The sequence below is a fragment of the Channa argus genome, chromosome 9 (assembly GCF_033026475.1).
Source record: "Channa argus isolate prfri chromosome 9, Channa argus male v1.0, whole genome shotgun sequence".
In the NCBI taxonomy this organism is placed as follows: Eukaryota; Metazoa; Chordata; class Actinopteri; order Anabantiformes; family Channidae; genus Channa; species Channa argus.
The window spans coordinates 9557782-9574688 of NC_090205.1; the positions used below are offsets into that span (position 1 = coordinate 9557782).

Below are 16907 nucleotides of genomic sequence, written 5' to 3' on the forward strand. Positions count from 1 at the left end.
GATCACTAAGACAGATAATAATAATAATAATAATAATAATAATAATAATAATAATAATAATAATAATAATAATAATAATAATAATAATAATAATAATAATAATAATAATAATAACAACAACAACAACAACAATAATAATGTGAAATTCTAATACATGTATGTCAAGGGTACAATGTTAGTGCCATTACCTCCTCGGGACACAGTTCACAGGCCTTGGCTAGTGTCATACGTGCACTGTGTGAACGCTCCAGGAAATATCCATTGGAGGTCTCATTACTCTGAACCGGAGGGGACCAGTTATTGTATGTGTACTGAGGATTTCCTGTGTATGGCCTCCTCTCCAGCTCGTCTCCTAACCACTCGACTGCCCAGGTCCACTTTCGCTTCAGGTCACCATTACTCTGCGTGCACATGGAGAACATGGTGATTAACAAATATGGCTGTTTGTCTGAAAGCAGTAGATGCATTCTTTACACTTATTGTGACTGTTTCAGTGCCGTTCTTTAACAGGCGAGAAACCAAAGAAAAACTGGTTCTTCATTAATCAGGAAGCTTTGAACATGTTAAACAAGTGTCTAGTTCAGTCTCTATGCCAGATGCAGAAAAAGGTTTGATTTAAGAGCTGTGATAATGGAAAATGCAAATAAAGTAAACTTTATAAGATGAGGTCTTCACCAAGGCAAATAAAAACTGCATCACTTTTTGTCTTATAGCAATGTTGCTGCTCATCTGGATTTTTAAATCATGAATTGATTTCATGCATTTCATATGTGCAACATGATGTAAAGGATAAGACAACAGGAGAGACCGGGAAATTGTGCCACTTGATGATTTTACCTGTAGGATCTGGTAAGCTACAGAGCAGTTGCTGAACAGGGCCACCATGCATTTGATGCATTGGTAGGCCCGTTTCTGGTAGTGGTTCTTGGAGCGTTGGATGGTGTCAAAAAGCCCATCTCTGTCATCGGGTATGCCCTTCAGTACATTGTGGATCCTATACAACCAATTAAGGAAAAGGAAATTTCAAACTATGAGTACACTAAAAAAACAAATTCATAATTTATTGACCAACGCATGAATCTGACCTGTGTGTCTGCCAGGAATCCTCAATGAGAAGAATTTGTAGCAGCAAGTCCAGATAAGGCCTCAGCTCATAAGTGTAGGAGTATGCAACCTGCAGTCACACAACGCATGTGGTACTGAACATAAGTAAGTTAAAACACTTAAAAGTAAGTGAATTAGAGATGTCCTGTTGGTCTATAGACACATTAAACATTTACCTGCCAGAGCAGCTCACTGAGCACAGTGGATGAGAACTGGGGGTTTTCCCAGCAACTGAAGCGAAGCAGCTTTACCGTCTCCTCAGAGTTGCTGCAGTCTTCAATGATCTTCTTCACATAGCTGGTCCTCACAAACAGGATTTCTGCCACAAGTTGCTGCACAGGCATTACTGGTGCTGTCAGGTTGGTGTCACCATACGGGTTAGGTAAAGGGGGGTTACCTGGGGAACACAAATTAGATTTAATGTAACAGCTCCAAGACATGCAAGAGGCGATGTTGTCATCAGACAGTGCCTTTAGTTCCTCATCTCTTACAACCCTCAACTCCAGGTTCTGCATACTCATCAGATCCTGAACAAGGATGAAAAAAAATCCTTTTATGGGCTCCAACTCCCACCACCACAACCATTGAAGGCGGTTTCAAAAGTTATTACGTAGTCACAATAACTCATAGTTCATGTAACATTTTGTTTCTGAAGACTTAAATACACCTACCATTGATAGAGGACTGCATGCGTGAGGAGACATCGCAGCAGCGGACAAGCTGGGAGACCACAGTGTATAGCTTGCCCAGCTCGGCGTACTGGTACTTAATGGGAGGGCCTGGACCCTCATCCAGAGCAACCAACATGAACGTGGCAGGGACATTCAGTTTGAGAAGCTGGGTCTTTTCTGCCAGGCCTGTGTAGTGCCAAAGAAAACACTATTTAAGTCCCAAACCATTATGTGCATTATTCATATTTCACAGATGCCGTGTACATTTGAGGTACAGATGTACACGGGAGGTTGTTTGCTCCTTACCTAGATTGGCATACATGACAAAAAGGTTAAAGTACTGCTGCAAGTGACGGCCATGTTCAGAAACTTCTCTTCTGAGCAGGTTGAGTACAGCCCTTAACAAGTGGTCACTTAGACTGAGGTTATCACAGCCCTGATACGCAAACATAAAAAATAACATTTAAAAGGGGATTACAAAGTCAAAAGTACACGTTCAGAACTTCTCAGTAATAATGTGATACTGATTCACATTTTAGTTAATGTCTGGCACCAACCTGAGCAGAGGGTCCAGGCGAGGCAGTGGGGGAAGGGCAGGGACCATCTTGCAGAGAGAAGTGAGCGATGAAGACAATAAGCTTAGCAAATGCACCACGAACCTCAGCGCTCGGGCACTCAAGTAGGTACTCCGAGAACCGGTTGGGGTAAGAAAACAGAACGTTGTGTGCAAACCAGCATCGTACATTCTTACTGTGTCTCAGCAGGATGCAGAGGGCATCATACCTAGAGGTAAGGACAAGGTGGATATTTATAAAGAAGGACAAATCAGAGAGATAAGCCAAAAACGTGCAGTCTGACAGAGCTTACCAGTCACTGGCAGGACCCCGTACTACTTTCTTGGTGTGAAAACCTGTGCTGAAAAGGAACCTAGCAGCCAGCTGAGCACTTATCATAGCAATCTCCTCTGCCTCTGGCAGAAGATGGTCTTGTCCTGATAAAGACAGCACTAATTAACAAAACAGAGGAAAAATATTCTGGGTAATTTGCACAAATTCTTTGGAAAAAATGACATAAGCAGGCAACAGTTTGTGAAGCTACAGTCAAGGCCAATAACAGAAACATCAATTGTTTTTTTCTGCTATATAGCTCTAGTATTTACCACAGCATAAATAAATACACTTCAGTAGTATAAGGTGACAGTGACATATTTTCCTCCTCTATAGCTCTGTAAACTGAGTGTCCTTGTATAAACAAGTATTGCTCTCTGAGAAATTAGTGGGAACAGCCTCAATTCATAACATGCTGGTAGATAAAATGATCCCACTTTAAATGGCTACTGACAACCAATTCCTTCAACAGGGATGCTGCATGTTAGCATTACTTTAAAATAAAATTCTTTAGACATGATTAGTGATACTCTAGTTATAGCTGCTTTATCCTTAAGACAGGAGCTTTAGAGTCCATGGTTGTCATATATTAACAAATTAATAAATGTTCAGAAGATAAAAGCAACCCTCTAGAGGTTATTGATATGAAGAGTCAGATGGAGGAACACAATGGCACTGCACACTTGTACCAGATCAAACTCCACACTGTAACGTTCATGCACACAGTTGAACTATAATGGTATGTATCAGGTAGGTTTTGTTTTATCTCTTGCTTGTTTTGTCTCTCCAAAGAGACTGATTAAGCAAAAATCGCTTAATTCTTTCAGCATTATTGTCTTTACAGTAAAACGTGTCCTGCAGCAGCTGGCAGTGTTTGATGTTTGAGGTGAGGTTCATCGGCTAATCTACTTAGACTTATGTACCGTTCATTAAAAAAACTCAGTTAGCAGTACACACAAAAATGTTGCATACCTGGAGGAGGGTTTAAATAGACACTGTTACAGGTCAGAAGTTTCTTAATGAATTGGAAATATTCCAGGCTGTATTGCATTCGGTTGTGCATGAACTGGACGTTCTGTTTGCGGACGCTGCACTCGATGGCACTAGGCATCTTGACCTGATTGGGCTTTGTGGAGGAGATGCTCAGCTCTGAGATGTATTTGACAAGCTCGCTGTCCTTGTCCAGTGAGTCCATGCGCTCATAAAATAAGATGTAGGCATTCCACCAGCGCTTCTGCCTCCGGTATGACATTCTTTTCATCATATGATCAAACACCTCACCCATGTATTCTCCTCCAAAGCACTGGTTTTTCATCTCCTCCTCATCGTCCATTTTGCACTCAGTCACATCACCATCATCAAACTTATACCAGCGGTTCTTCTCGCCATCACCCCCATTCCTCTGGATAATGTAGGAGTAGTAGTGGCCGCCACTGGCCTGGCCAGAGTGGACGAGCACTCCCACCAGACGATACTTAGAGCTTCCTGGTGGTGTGGGTTCAGAGGGCTCATTCTGTTGGATCACCTGGTTCTCTGGGTTGACATCATCGCCCTCCAACTTAGCCACACCAGCTACTGTGTATGGCTCCATGTCCAGTTCTCGGGGAAACTCAAAGTAGTCATTGAACTTGATGGCACACTCCCTCTCCCAGTCGTAGTCGAACCGTTTCAACTGGATGGCTAAGACGGGTGGCAGCTTCTTAATTAGCAGACGCTTTACCGTGTCCACCTGACAAGGAGTGCAAACAATACAGGTCAGTCCACCTCTCCGTACCTTTAATAAAACCTTCAAGAAGTTATTAGGAAAAACTGTCAATATTTCTCCCCCGCTAATATTGGCAGGTGATCAGATGGGTGCTCATTTCTCACCTTCTTATTACACTTCTCACAGTGGTAGGCATTGGCTCCCTCTAACAAATCTCCTTTCACATACTGTTCCATGGAGTCCAACAGGTTTTGATGGTTTCTGATGTCTACATTGAGCGTTGTGAATGACTCTTCACACTCATACCTGACAACACAAACATTTGTTTGGTAGGAAGAACCCATGGCAGTCTAAAGTCTTCATCAATGAAACTTCTTCCAGTAACCAAGCACAGGAAAAGGAGTGCACTCACCTATGGGGGCATCCCTGACAGATTTTCTGGTCAGCAAAAGACCCTCCTAGTACTTTGCTGAGCATGGCAGGGTGGCCCAGGGCTTTTAGAGCTTCATCCAAGCTGTCCACCAAAGAGTTGAAAAACTCTAGTGCATCATGCTGTTCCCTCAAGTTAACTGGCTCACCCCATAACCTAAGAATGGTAGTACAGATGGTAAGCAAAAAGAGGACAATTGGACATTTTTGCCAAAAAAGAAAAAGCACCAATCCAAACGAAAAGTCTTTGAAATACCTGAACTGTTTCCAGAATCCCCTTGGGACATAGTACTGCAGTCTGGATGCAGCCAGATGACCAAAAATAACCTGTAAGTGTCGCAGTACTCCAATATTGTACTCTTTTCTGTCCTCTGACTTACTGGAGGGCTTATCATCAAACTGGTGGTGATAGCTGAACACTTCATCGCGAGGATCCACATTACTCTGAAGAAAAAACACACAAATTAAGTATAACTAATGACATCTCTCTGTATGCACAACATTGTGTTTTGCTACAGTATGTAATTAATAAAATAAAACTAAAATGTAACACCCAAATAGTAATCACACAGTTTGTATAAATGTGTCTCTGAAGACATTTACTACTAATTAATACTAATTTGGGCCTACTAGCCTGGAGATGGCCATTTTGTCAGTCACGGGATACTAAGAAAAGATGAACATGTTCATTTGGGCAAAATTTACTGCAACACAAACTAGCACAGTACCTCGTTCTCCTGCTTCTCATCCCCTGACATGTCATCATCCACATCAGTGCCTGTGCCCTCGATGGCTAGGATGCCATTGCGGATAGGAGGGATCATGTACAGCTGCTGAATGACGGAGTTCATATAACAGGTGGCTCCAGCATTCTTCAGACCAACAAAGCCTTTGTTGGGTCGTGGTCCCACTGGAGGCAAGTACTCCCACTCTGTCAATGTTTCACAACCTGGAGAGATGACAGTCAGACTGTAATTTAGAAACTGCCGGTGGAATTAATCTTTAAAACTGCTACATTGATGTCTCCGTACCTAGGTAGTACATGTCAGTCAGAGTGTCCACTATTTGTTTGAGGTTGCGAACACAGCCAACAGCCAGAGCCACCAGGAGCTCAAAGCCAGCATTGATGGAAGCAGGCGTGCTACACACTGGGATGGCCTGCTCTGTGGGAAACTCCCCGCTCTTCATGTATTGTAGGTAAACATTTGATGCTGGGAAGATGAAGTCATCTATCAGCTCCTAATAAAGAAAAGCAGAAATGGCAACTTCTCCTGTTAAACATGGGTAAGAGACATTTTTCACTTAGTTACACATTTCCATTACAGTAATGTTTTCTACCTTAATAAGATTTGCTCCTCCCTTCTCACAACCGATGTAATACTTCTTCTCTGGGGTCTGGAAGGCTAAAAGCTCTTTGGTCACCCCAAGGTGGCCCTCCAGAATGGTCTCCTCCACACCCGTCTCCCCTGTCCTTTTAACTTCATCCTACAAATTTCAGTACAAAAACAGTGTATACTATCAATCTGCCTCTGACACACACCTGTGAGGTTGGAATAGTACAGAATGCCTTTTAATGGGGGGGGATGATGAACAATTTTTATTGAATTTATTTATTTTTTACACAAAATAGTTATGGAACATCATGAACACATTATGTCAATATCCTTAACAGGCTGCTTTACCCTTATCCTTTTGAGCCAGTCTATCTCGTTGTTGAGCAGCACCTCAGCATTTGGCAGGTTAATATTGCTGTTATAGGCGTAGTTCAGCAGATGTCTCAACAAAGTGAAGTAGTCCCCAGCCTGTTTGGCTCGCTCCTTGGCTGTACTCTGAATGGAGCAAGAATTAAATATTAACACACATAATTACTGATGGTAGAGAGTCTTTGGAGAGACAAGGCATATAGCAACTCACCCCTAGCACAGTGAAGAGGAGGGTGATAAAGAAGAGAAGCGGTCGATGACCCATACAGCACCTAGTTGCCATCAGGAAAAACTGCTCCTGGGCCATCTGACGGACAGATCTTATAAAGACACGTTACAACATCAGCATTATGATATTTAGTTTAAACAATGAAAGGCTTTAACGAGTGCAATTTTGATTCAACAGTTGGAAATCATACTACTTCACTTACTTGCTATGGCAGTGTAGCAACAAATCTATAATGAAGGTCTGCCAAGCCTTCTCCTTACTCAGTGTGTCCAGTGCCGTGGGCATGAGGGCAAAACATAGAGTCATCACTTCCAAAGCTTCGCAGCACACCTGCTCATCTTCTCCATCTGGCTCCTTAGCTGCATTTGTCTATCAAGAAAATAAAATCCTTTATGTAACAATACATACAGCACAGCAATAAAAAAAATGCAAATACCTTGAACATTCACCAAGCCCATCAAGTGCCCATGCATTGTTTTGACTGTGCCTTAGGCCCATGCTTTTACATTCCCACACGTTAGGTACTAAACCAGTCTGCAAATCTATTATGTAGTTAAGTTAAGTGTGACTATAATGTGCTCCCTTTATTTATTATTGTGATTTTTCTCAAATTTAAAGTACATTTAAAAGCATTTATTGAGCATTTACCTTTTCATATATCTTGCTGATTTCTTCATTGGAACTGAAGACGAGCTGCACTGTACCACAGCCTGATGCCCATACAATTTTCTGTACCGCTCGGATCACACATATATCTGGGATGTACTTTGATGCCTGGAAGAAATTCTTTTTAAAAATAGAACCGTAAAATTATTACAGACACTATCATTTAAACCATAGATTGAGTCATCAAGTGGAAAATGTTATATTTTTAGAGTGGCATATACAATTAGTCATTAGACACATACAACCTGGTATATGATGCCTATAAAAACTACTTCCAATACAAGTTGAGAGTATTCAAATCTTAACATTTATCAGAAAACCTGTAGCCTTCTATTACCTCATCTGAAATCTGCTGGGCCAGGCGGATGGCTACATTTCGGAGCATGCATTCTGAGGCAGGGTTAGGTATGTTTTGCAGTGCACTCTGAAGGACCAGGGCCTGGTCATGTGTGGCCTGATTAATCTGTAGACAGGACAGATCAGGGACATTTGGAGAAAAGACATAGACAGAGACACATGAATAAAAATACAGAAGATCCACTAATGAGGAGCTAGTTATAATGGTATGCAACTGTTTAGAGTTATGTATGTTGCCTAACCGGAGAGACAGGAATATTTCCCTCAGCATTGGGCTGGCAGGCTTCAGCCACTGCCTTCACATGTCCAAATCCTACAGCAGTCAGCAGGAGCTTGGCAATTTTTAGTGCATTGAGGTACGCCCCACGCCGTGTCTCCATGTCTGCTGATGGAAGGAAGTTGTTACGGGTGAGCATGCTCAACACCAGGGGTAGCCCACCGCTCTTCAAGAAGTTGTACTGGAAGTCACTAGCATCCTCACCCAGAGTGGCACTTGCTGGCATTAGCAAGGCATACACAACCTGAAACATGTGCAAGAATAGTGTGAACCCTCGTACAGATCAACACATGTGGGACAGACAAAGTGAGCCTTGTCTTACACAGCAGGACAACTCGGGCATTTAGGTATTCTGTGCAATGGCAGAAAATGTGGGACATGGAATCAATGTTTTTTCCCCACTGTAGTTTTCTAGCTTAGTTATTTACTTACAAATACATACTGCATACAGTATTACACTCCCCTCCAGAAGTATTGGAGCAGTGAGGCCAATTCCTTTATTTTTGCTGAAGACTGAAAACATTTGGGTTTGACATCAAATGATTAGATCAGCATTTCAGCTTTTAACATCTGGATCTGATACACAACTTAGAAGATAGCACCTTGTGTTTGAACCCGCTCATTTTACATGTGAGGAAAAGTATTGGTACAGGTAGACTTAGAATAGATTAAAATGAATAAGACTTCACATTTAATTGAAAATTCTTTGCTTGCAATAACTGCATCTAGCCTGTGACCCATTAACATCACCAAACTTTTGAATTCTTCTTTTGTGATGCTTTTCCCAGCTATTAGAGCAGCCTCGTTCAGATGTCCTTTGTTTTGGGGGGTTACTCCCTTCAGTCTCCTCTTTAGCAGGTAAAGTGCATGCTCTATAGGGTTTAAGTCTGGAGATTGACTTGGCCAGTGAAAAACCTTGCACTTCTAGCCCCTTATGAACTCATTTGTTGTTTTGGCTGTGGGTTTTGCGTCATTATCTTGCTGCATAATGAAGGATCTCCCACTCAGTTTGGTTGCATCTTTCTTTAAATTGGCAGACAAATCGTTTCTGTAGACTTGATTCCGTGGCTGCCATCATCTGGTACATCACAGAAAATTAATGAGCCTGGCCCATAAGAAGCCATGCAAGCCCAGGCCATTACCTTCTTTTTCTACAGCAAAATAATTGGACTCACTGTTCCAATACCTTTGGAGGGAAGTGTGTATCTTAGTCATGCCAAGAATGAAATATAAAATTGTAGTTATCAGAGCAGAAAAATATCACAACTTGTGATGTAAAGCCCCGCCAAGACTTACCTCAATGAGGTAGAGCACCTGAGAGGGTGAGGGGCCAAAGAAACGAGAGTCCAGTGAAGGACTGAGGCTGTTCTCACCAAGCTTGGCATGGTCCAGACACACAGCTCTCAGATTCTCCACTGTAGTGTTATCTGAAGGTACAAAAAAGCATTCACATTAAGCCAGCACTGCTTGTGTGGGCATTGTGTGGGACCTTTTGATCAAATGATATATATTGCAAGCACTGCTGCATGCATACCTGGGGGCATGAGCTTCATGAGAACTCGAGCTCCATCTCTAAGCTGAGGCATGTTGAGGTTGCAGCCCAGGTCTGCAACCTGCCACAGGAAGGAGATGTAGCGGAGATGCATTGACATAATCTGAATAATGGGGAAGATGGTGTTTCGATTAGTTCTGTTCACACAGACACACACAGACACCACTGTGCCATACATTCAGGGGATGGACACAATTTATCTAATTGGATTAAGTTTTTACTTCACAAAATATATTCACAATAAGAAAAATGTTTAACATTTTAAATCTTAATTCATAACATTTACAAGCCTAATTCCTAATTCAGAATCTTGGCCAATTGGCCTTGGTCAATTCAATTCTTAATCCATCTTGATTACAACTAAGGGATTGCTCTGGATTCCTGGCTTGCAGTTTTATTTAAACTAAAACATCACTTATCACAACATAAGAGTGGATGTACTATGTCAACTGGCCCTGCGTTGCAAACTCACCACACCAGGAAGACAGCTCTCCACTTCAGGGTTAGGTCCATCGCTGTAGTGGTTTCCATGGTTACCAGGAGAGCCAGTTGATGAGTCAGATGAGCTGTCTGGGCTTGAGGGCATATTGGCACTCACCTGGGTCAACTTTGCTGTAATCAGCTATACAAAAACAGATTGTAGTGAGTACATGCTGATCTAATGGGTGGAAACTATTGTACACACATGCACACGCTAAAGCTCAGCATTTCTGTTTGTAAAAACACAGCATCTCACCAAATATTTTTGTGCTAGAAAAGATCACATTCTCACCGTTTTGTCCTTCAAATTGAGCTGTCCAATCAGCTTCCTGTCATCAGCTGGATCAACAACCTCTCCACCAATAAACAGCTCTATCTTGGTATGCGCAGCATTGGCTTTGATTCTGTTTAGAATGCCACGGCGAACCGAGCCAATTGTGTCATTAGTGTGTGACCATATATCCAGGTCATCTACTTGACGCCCCTGGTTGGGAAAACGGACGATCAATGTGATATGTTTTCCACGAAAAGCTCTGCAAGAGAAATGGAAAAAAGGTGTTCAAGGTGAAACATGGTTTACCTCACATGGTGGTTTAAATAAAAGTGAATAAAATAGACTTGTACTGTATTGTCCTGTAGCCCTGTCCTCATTTATGTTTGCTAACATTTGAGAACCATTCTGCAAACTTTAATATACTATTATAATGAGTAATAATTTTGTTTGCATCATATTATGCTACAAAATTATGGCCTTGCAAGGTGACTTGGAGAGAATTTAAATTTTGAAGCCTCAATCATTGAAAGGGACAAGATCATTTCTATTCAGGTTAAATGTAACACTGTCTCATAGTGATTGTACCTGGACATAGGCAGTATAGTCCTTTCCTCGTGGTAATCACTGTCACACTCATTGATGTACTCTTTGAGCACAGTGAGAACTCGCACCATACGAATGGCCTCCTGACGGGCACAGTTGATGCTATCTTTGTCTCCATCCAGCACACACAGGGTGTCATAGGATGCCTTCAGACGGTCAAAACATGACTGAATGAAATCCTCATGAATTTCAACCTAAAGGGACAAGAAACACATAAAAGTGACGACGAGTAACTTGTCATGTCACCAAGAGAGAAATCAATGTTCCCGTTAAACAGAACAGGTCTCATACCTGGTTGACTTGTAGTTTCGGTCCAAGGTTGGTGTAAATCTCTTTCAACAGGTCTATGGCTCTGCTGGCAATATCATCACTTCCTTGAATTACCACCTGGGAAGAGGTAGAAAGTTAAATTTCCAAGTAGCACTCGCAACAATCTGAGAGTCCAACTTTCATGCACAGATGTCTGTGGACAACAGAAGCACTCAAACATGAACCTTGTTACTGAATACTTAGAACACAAGAGGAGAAAGTTGTCACTGCACAGAAGAGATTGATATTTCATTTGATTAGTATGGTTTTATTTCACCTTGTCCTATTGGTGAGACTGCCTTGTTGGGATTTTTGTTTGTTATTCCATTTACATGTGCAACACAGAAAGGCAATAATGCTGCAACCATTCTGACCAATTACCCAAAAGGGGTAAGTGGAACACAGTGCAAACTGTCATGCAATTATCCTACACATATCAACAGTTTAGCCATTTATCTAAATGACACAGACAAAAATATTTAAATCATAGACTGGGCATGAAAAGGAAGGAAGTAAAATAGCTTAAACGCTGTCTGAGATTTGCCTTCCAGCCAAGTAAATAACAACATAGTTTGTATGTGCCTTTTGCAACAAATCTCACCCTCCAAAGGTAGTCCAAGCCTATTAGTTCCAAGTCATCCATCATGTAGGCCCTGCGCTTTGCCACCAGCTTGCCCTCCCTGCAGTTGACAGCCTTGAAGAACCTCTCAAAGCACTTCATGCCATTCTCTGTCAACAGAGATGGGTCCAACTGCAGAACGTTGTTCTCAAAAAAGTCCTTATTGATATCTGGGTCCAGGTCAGGCTCATCACCCATCAACTTGGAGTACCTATGGGGTGGCAGGATGGTGACATATCATTCAAAAGATAAGAAGGGGCATGCATTCAAGCTAAGTGATCCAACAGAACAGTACCATTTGAAGCAGGCTTCTCGGTCACAGAGAAATACTGCATTCTCAGCTAGGCACTTCCAGATTTGCTTGGCCTGGGGTGCACACAGCCACAACTGACCATCCTTTAGCAGAAACCTGGCAATATAAGAGACAGAAAATCAATTCTGGAGCCTTAACGTTAGAGACAAGGTCACAGAGTCAATCCCAGACTTGTATCATAACTGCTGGTGGTGGTGTCGCTGGGTGTTTCAAGTGTGGTTGTCCTTGAAGGTTTTTTAGTGGAGCAGCTTAGAGGCAACCAGACAAAACTGGGAATGTACTGTGCAGCCTCCATATACTTGGGGTGACTGAGTGTACTAGGGCTTTAATATAGTAATTACTCTGTACTGTATTTTTTTACTATGTTAGCATGCATAAATATAATTTAAAACGTAAAAACAAAAATCTAAACTACACAGTAGGTTTTTAAGAATAAAGATTACACTTATCCTTGTGCTATCGCCGTCTTCTGCCATTGACCAAATTTGTTTTGGAATGGGTAGCAATAGTAACTAGGTTGATTTTTGCATTGGCAATTGATTGCAGTTAATGTAAGCCAACACATAAAAACATAAACTGACAAGTATTTAAGTAATTTCAAAGAGCTAACATTATGGCCAACATATCTATGATATTTTAGTCAAGCAAAGTTGTTTAGACTTCTCTAAATCTATCTTTACAAAACAACCCAGACTCCCTTTTCTTAGAATCAGGCTAATTAGCATATTTGCATTTTTCAAGAGCCTTTACTCTGATTGGCTGGAGGTATGGCCTAAACAATTAACCCCAGCCAATGGGAATACAACCTAATTAATTATGCATGTTCAGTTAGGCTATGGTTGCAGTTACCTCTTGATCGCCATTAATGCATAAATGGAGTTACACAGTTGAAGTGATCTGTAAACTGCATTTTTTTCCTGAATATGAAGGGAAAGAGGTTGCTGTACAATCAAGAATTCAACAAGATTTTTTAGAATGGTAAAATTATTTCTAACTTTCCTAACTAAAAATCATAACTTTTTACAGCTACAGCAAAATATATTACTGTGCTTGCTGTGTGTTGCAGGGTGCGTAAAGGCAAGTGTGTTTCCACTAATTATTGAGTGTTAACTTAATTTTAAAAAGCACCTGTTATTGTCACTTGCTGTGCTACAGCTTATAGTTAGCATTGGCTCCCAAGACTCTGGAGTAGATTTTTCCCTTCACCATTCTCAGAATTAACTTAAAAATAACGAGCTACCTTTAACAACTACCTGGAATCTCATGTTTACTGTAACATTTGCCTAATACCCTGCTCACTCACCTGACTGACTGTCAGTTATCTCATAAGTATTACCTGAGGAAGTTCAGTCGTTCTTGTACTTCCTGGACATGGCTGTAGCGGCTTCCTGGCCTGACTGTCTGGGGATCAAACTCAGCCTGTTCTTCTGTAAAATTATACATGTGACCATGAGACTGCAGACAGTGCACATTCCTGATTCCGATGATATATATATATATATATATATATATATATATATATATATATAAAAGTTAGATCCACTTTTGAACCTGGTAAATGGGTAGAGTACCTTTGGAGAGCTGCCTCATGGTCTCCATGTAAGCTGAGAGGTTCTCAGCCACTAGGGTGACTAGAGCATGGTTATGCTGCAGCTGGTTGATCAGGTCATGGCGGTAAAACACATGAGGACTTCTCTGGGTTTGACTGGAGAGAGAATAGCAGGGGGAGTGGTGATGTAAGGGGGACAAAAACAGTAAAAATGAAGCTGACATTATATACTTTTAGCAACATAATTTCAGATAAAGGAAATAGAGCATGACTGATTTCTCATCTGTTTTTATCTGGGTCATACAGAAAGCAGCTTTTGGCATATTTGTGTTTGTGTGTATGTATGTCAGAGTAACCAGCAGAGGCAGTCATATCAATAAGGGGACATTTCCTGCCTTGTTTCCACAGAACATTATTTATTAACTTAAACTTCAGTTCATCTTTCAATTTTGATTGCCACCATACAACACAAGGGCCACAAGGGAATCTGGTATAGTTTCAAAATGGCAATGTCAATTTTTAAAATAGTTGGCTGACATTTATCAAAAACCTGCAGTTAAACTTTGGTTCCAGCTTAATAATTAAGAATGGTTACAGTGTGCTGTGCAGTAAAACTGCTATTTAAAACAGATTCTAATGGTGCTAACTTTTCCAAAATCAAAAATCTAAATAAACATTTAAAGTAAGAAAACAATTAACTGATGCAATTGACAGTGATAATAAAAAATAAATCTGAGAAGTGGGTCCAAGGCATGAAATACCCCTGATATTTTTGCATTAAGTGACTTGAGCTGAAAGGAGCTGGGATCAGGAAGAATGGGGCTCCATCTCAAAGGACCTTTTATTTTCTTAAGAAGCTTTAATGCTGACTAAATTGAAGCAATATTCTGCACATTCACTATAGCTTGTGTTATATAAAATGAGAAATTAGTAAAGAAACCTTAATCTAGAAATTACAAAATAAGGAGTTTAGCCCAAGAAATCCTTCTACAATGTCTAGGAACGGAGTTCAGTGGCCACACCTAGATTTAATCCAACTTAAAACTGAATTTGATATTAACAACTACTTAAACCTTTAGGCATTTTTATTAAAATCTCAAATAAATTAAAAACATAAGCTTGTCTAAGAATCAAGGATAATCATTGATGATGTTAATATAAATGGTAGTCTCATATATATATGTGTGTGTGTGTGTGTGTGTGTGTGTGTGTGTATATATATATATATATATATATATATATATATATATATATATATATATATATATATATATATATATATATATATATATATATATATATATATATATATATATATATATATATATATATAAAATAAAAATGTATGTTAAATAATCATTTTATATGTAATTAAGCCTATATTTGTTACAACATTAATTGCTAAAAAGAAATTAATGGATAAAGACTTCCTTGCACTACCCCAAAATTTAGAGCTGCATGGTTAGCTAGCTAGCAGTGTGTCTCAATATCTTGCTTGACTGAACTACACAGGTGCTGGACCTTTAACAGGAGCTTGAATGAGGAATCAGTCATTTGAGATGAAACCCAAGAAGAACTGCTTAAGCAGATTCATGACAGAGATTTACATTTTATATAGTATATATTATAAACATGTCAAAGAGAAAGTCAGACTTGACATAACACAGAAATAGGCAGAACCCTGAAATTGGCAATAAAACTTACCCCACTAAGTTCGTTTGTATGTTAATTGGCATTTTCTTTCTGAAAAACAACAGGCATGCTATATATTTGCTACAGTGACTATTAAAAAACACTGTGTCAAATCAAAACAATTTATAATTAGAGTTGGACATTATATTCATATCAATTTTACAGTATTATTTTTTACAGTAATTATTTCTTTTGTTTGGTGCTACAGAACTTTAGAACCATATTTATTAATAGAATTGAATATATGATCAATTAATAGAATATGAATTATGCCAAACCTATTGTTCTTATCAGCATGTATAAGAAATAACTGAAGACACTGTGACGTGTCACAATAAAAAGTAAAGATGTACATAAAATAAATTAGATTTGCTTTTAATCAATGTGCTTCAGTTTCAGGGTCCTGGTGTTGTGGTTGCCTGTCATAGCTTTTGGACACTTGAAAAGAACAGTTATTACTGTGAGACTAAATTTACCCCTAACATAAGACATGTGTTTTCTGTGTAAAACAAAAAACCTTACTAAAAATACAAATATAAAATCAAAATAAAATAAACAAACAATCATAGTTTTAATAAATAATATTTGAGTTAATATTAATTAAGACATTTCGACCTGAACAGACTCAGATGAAGACAGAAATAGCCATTTCAACTGGTAGAATGCCAATAGTTGGATGTGTTTAGGCAAATACTTGGAGTGGTTAGGACTGCAACTAAAACCATCAAGGACCAAGCACCAGCTTTAACTACAGTTACTGTTAACATTGATACTGCAAAATGTTTCAGCTTTCAAGATAAAAATGAGCTTCGCTTGTCCTACACTGTTCCCTAGAAATACCAAGTACCTAGTGTAATACTTACACTAGTTTAAGGGGATGTTTCACATCACACATGGGAATGTTCAGCAGCAGTGTGGTAGGTGATTGCATAATTTGATTTAATAAGTAAAGATAAATCCTTTTAGTAATTGCAGTAAATGTGTGTATTGACCAGCTTTGTTGGGTAGTTAACATGTTCACTGGAATAAGTTGCCGAGAAATATTCTGATTTTATGTTGTAATGCTATGTACTGCTAGGCCTTGTTTTGTGCTAACAACACTTAAGAATTGTCATTCATCACCTGTTATGCAGATGTGATTAAAATGTCAGTAAGGTCAAGTTGTAAAAGAACATTCTGGTTGATGTTTATACAAGTATTTTTGCATTGTGTGCACAATTAATATTCATAATTTGGAATAACAAAACAAAAAATTAGAACCAAATGAACTGTGCACGTTTTTGCCAACTTTAGAATCATGCTGTATCTAATCATGCAAGATGAGAGAGATTTTAACCATGACCCTACCTAAGGTTTTGAGGGGCTTCTCCAAACAGGCTACAGATTTCTCTGATTTGCTTCAGAGCAGGGATCACCCACTTGTCATTGGTTCGCAACTCCTCTATGAAGCGGTCTATCCATTGGATTTTCTGTGTGTCTCTGTCCTGT

General features: G+C 39.7%; 1 protein-coding gene across 10 annotated transcripts in view; it reads right to left on the reverse strand.

Annotated features, from left to right (window-relative positions):
• The window catches only part of usp9 (ubiquitin specific peptidase 9), a 34366-nt gene that overhangs the window by 5251 nt on the left and 12208 nt on the right, over positions 1 to 16907 (reverse strand). For 3 of the 10 annotated variants that reach the window (XM_067516125.1, XM_067516121.1, XM_067516122.1), the window contains exons 13-45: positions 16767 to 16903; positions 15432 to 15470; positions 13750 to 13883; positions 13515 to 13605; positions 12161 to 12274; positions 11848 to 12076; positions 11229 to 11324; positions 10920 to 11131; positions 10353 to 10593; positions 10053 to 10202; positions 9563 to 9683; positions 9325 to 9455; positions 7994 to 8272; positions 7732 to 7857; positions 7377 to 7514; positions 6931 to 7097; positions 6711 to 6819; positions 6479 to 6625; positions 6135 to 6281; positions 5828 to 6035; positions 5525 to 5745; positions 5053 to 5240; positions 4780 to 4953; positions 4532 to 4673; positions 3635 to 4391; positions 2643 to 2781; positions 2333 to 2558; positions 2082 to 2211; positions 1776 to 1961; positions 1281 to 1501; positions 1086 to 1174; positions 838 to 994; positions 189 to 401 (exon numbers count right to left, since the gene is read on the reverse strand). In XM_067516125.1, coding sequence (XP_067372226.1) covers positions 189 to 401; positions 838 to 994; positions 1086 to 1174; positions 1281 to 1501; positions 1776 to 1961; positions 2082 to 2211; positions 2333 to 2558; positions 2643 to 2781; positions 3635 to 4391; positions 4532 to 4673; positions 4780 to 4953; positions 5053 to 5240; positions 5525 to 5745; positions 5828 to 6035; positions 6135 to 6281; positions 6479 to 6625; positions 6711 to 6819; positions 6931 to 7097; positions 7377 to 7514; positions 7732 to 7857; positions 7994 to 8272; positions 9325 to 9455; positions 9563 to 9683; positions 10053 to 10202; positions 10353 to 10593; positions 10920 to 11131; positions 11229 to 11324; positions 11848 to 12076; positions 12161 to 12274; positions 13515 to 13605; positions 13750 to 13883; positions 15432 to 15470; positions 16767 to 16903 — 5859 coding nt within the window. The remainder of the gene's footprint in view (positions 1 to 188; positions 402 to 837; positions 995 to 1085; positions 1175 to 1280; positions 1502 to 1775; positions 1962 to 2081; positions 2212 to 2332; positions 2559 to 2642; positions 2782 to 3634; positions 4392 to 4531; positions 4674 to 4779; positions 4954 to 5052; positions 5241 to 5524; positions 5746 to 5827; positions 6036 to 6134; positions 6282 to 6478; positions 6626 to 6710; positions 6820 to 6930; positions 7098 to 7376; positions 7515 to 7731; positions 7858 to 7993; positions 8273 to 9324; positions 9456 to 9562; positions 9684 to 10052; positions 10203 to 10352; positions 10594 to 10919; positions 11132 to 11228; positions 11325 to 11847; positions 12077 to 12160; positions 12275 to 13514; positions 13606 to 13749; positions 13884 to 15431; positions 15471 to 16766; positions 16904 to 16907) is intronic. The other 7 variants (XM_067516127.1, XM_067516124.1, XM_067516128.1 and 4 more) reach the window with 6 other exon arrangements.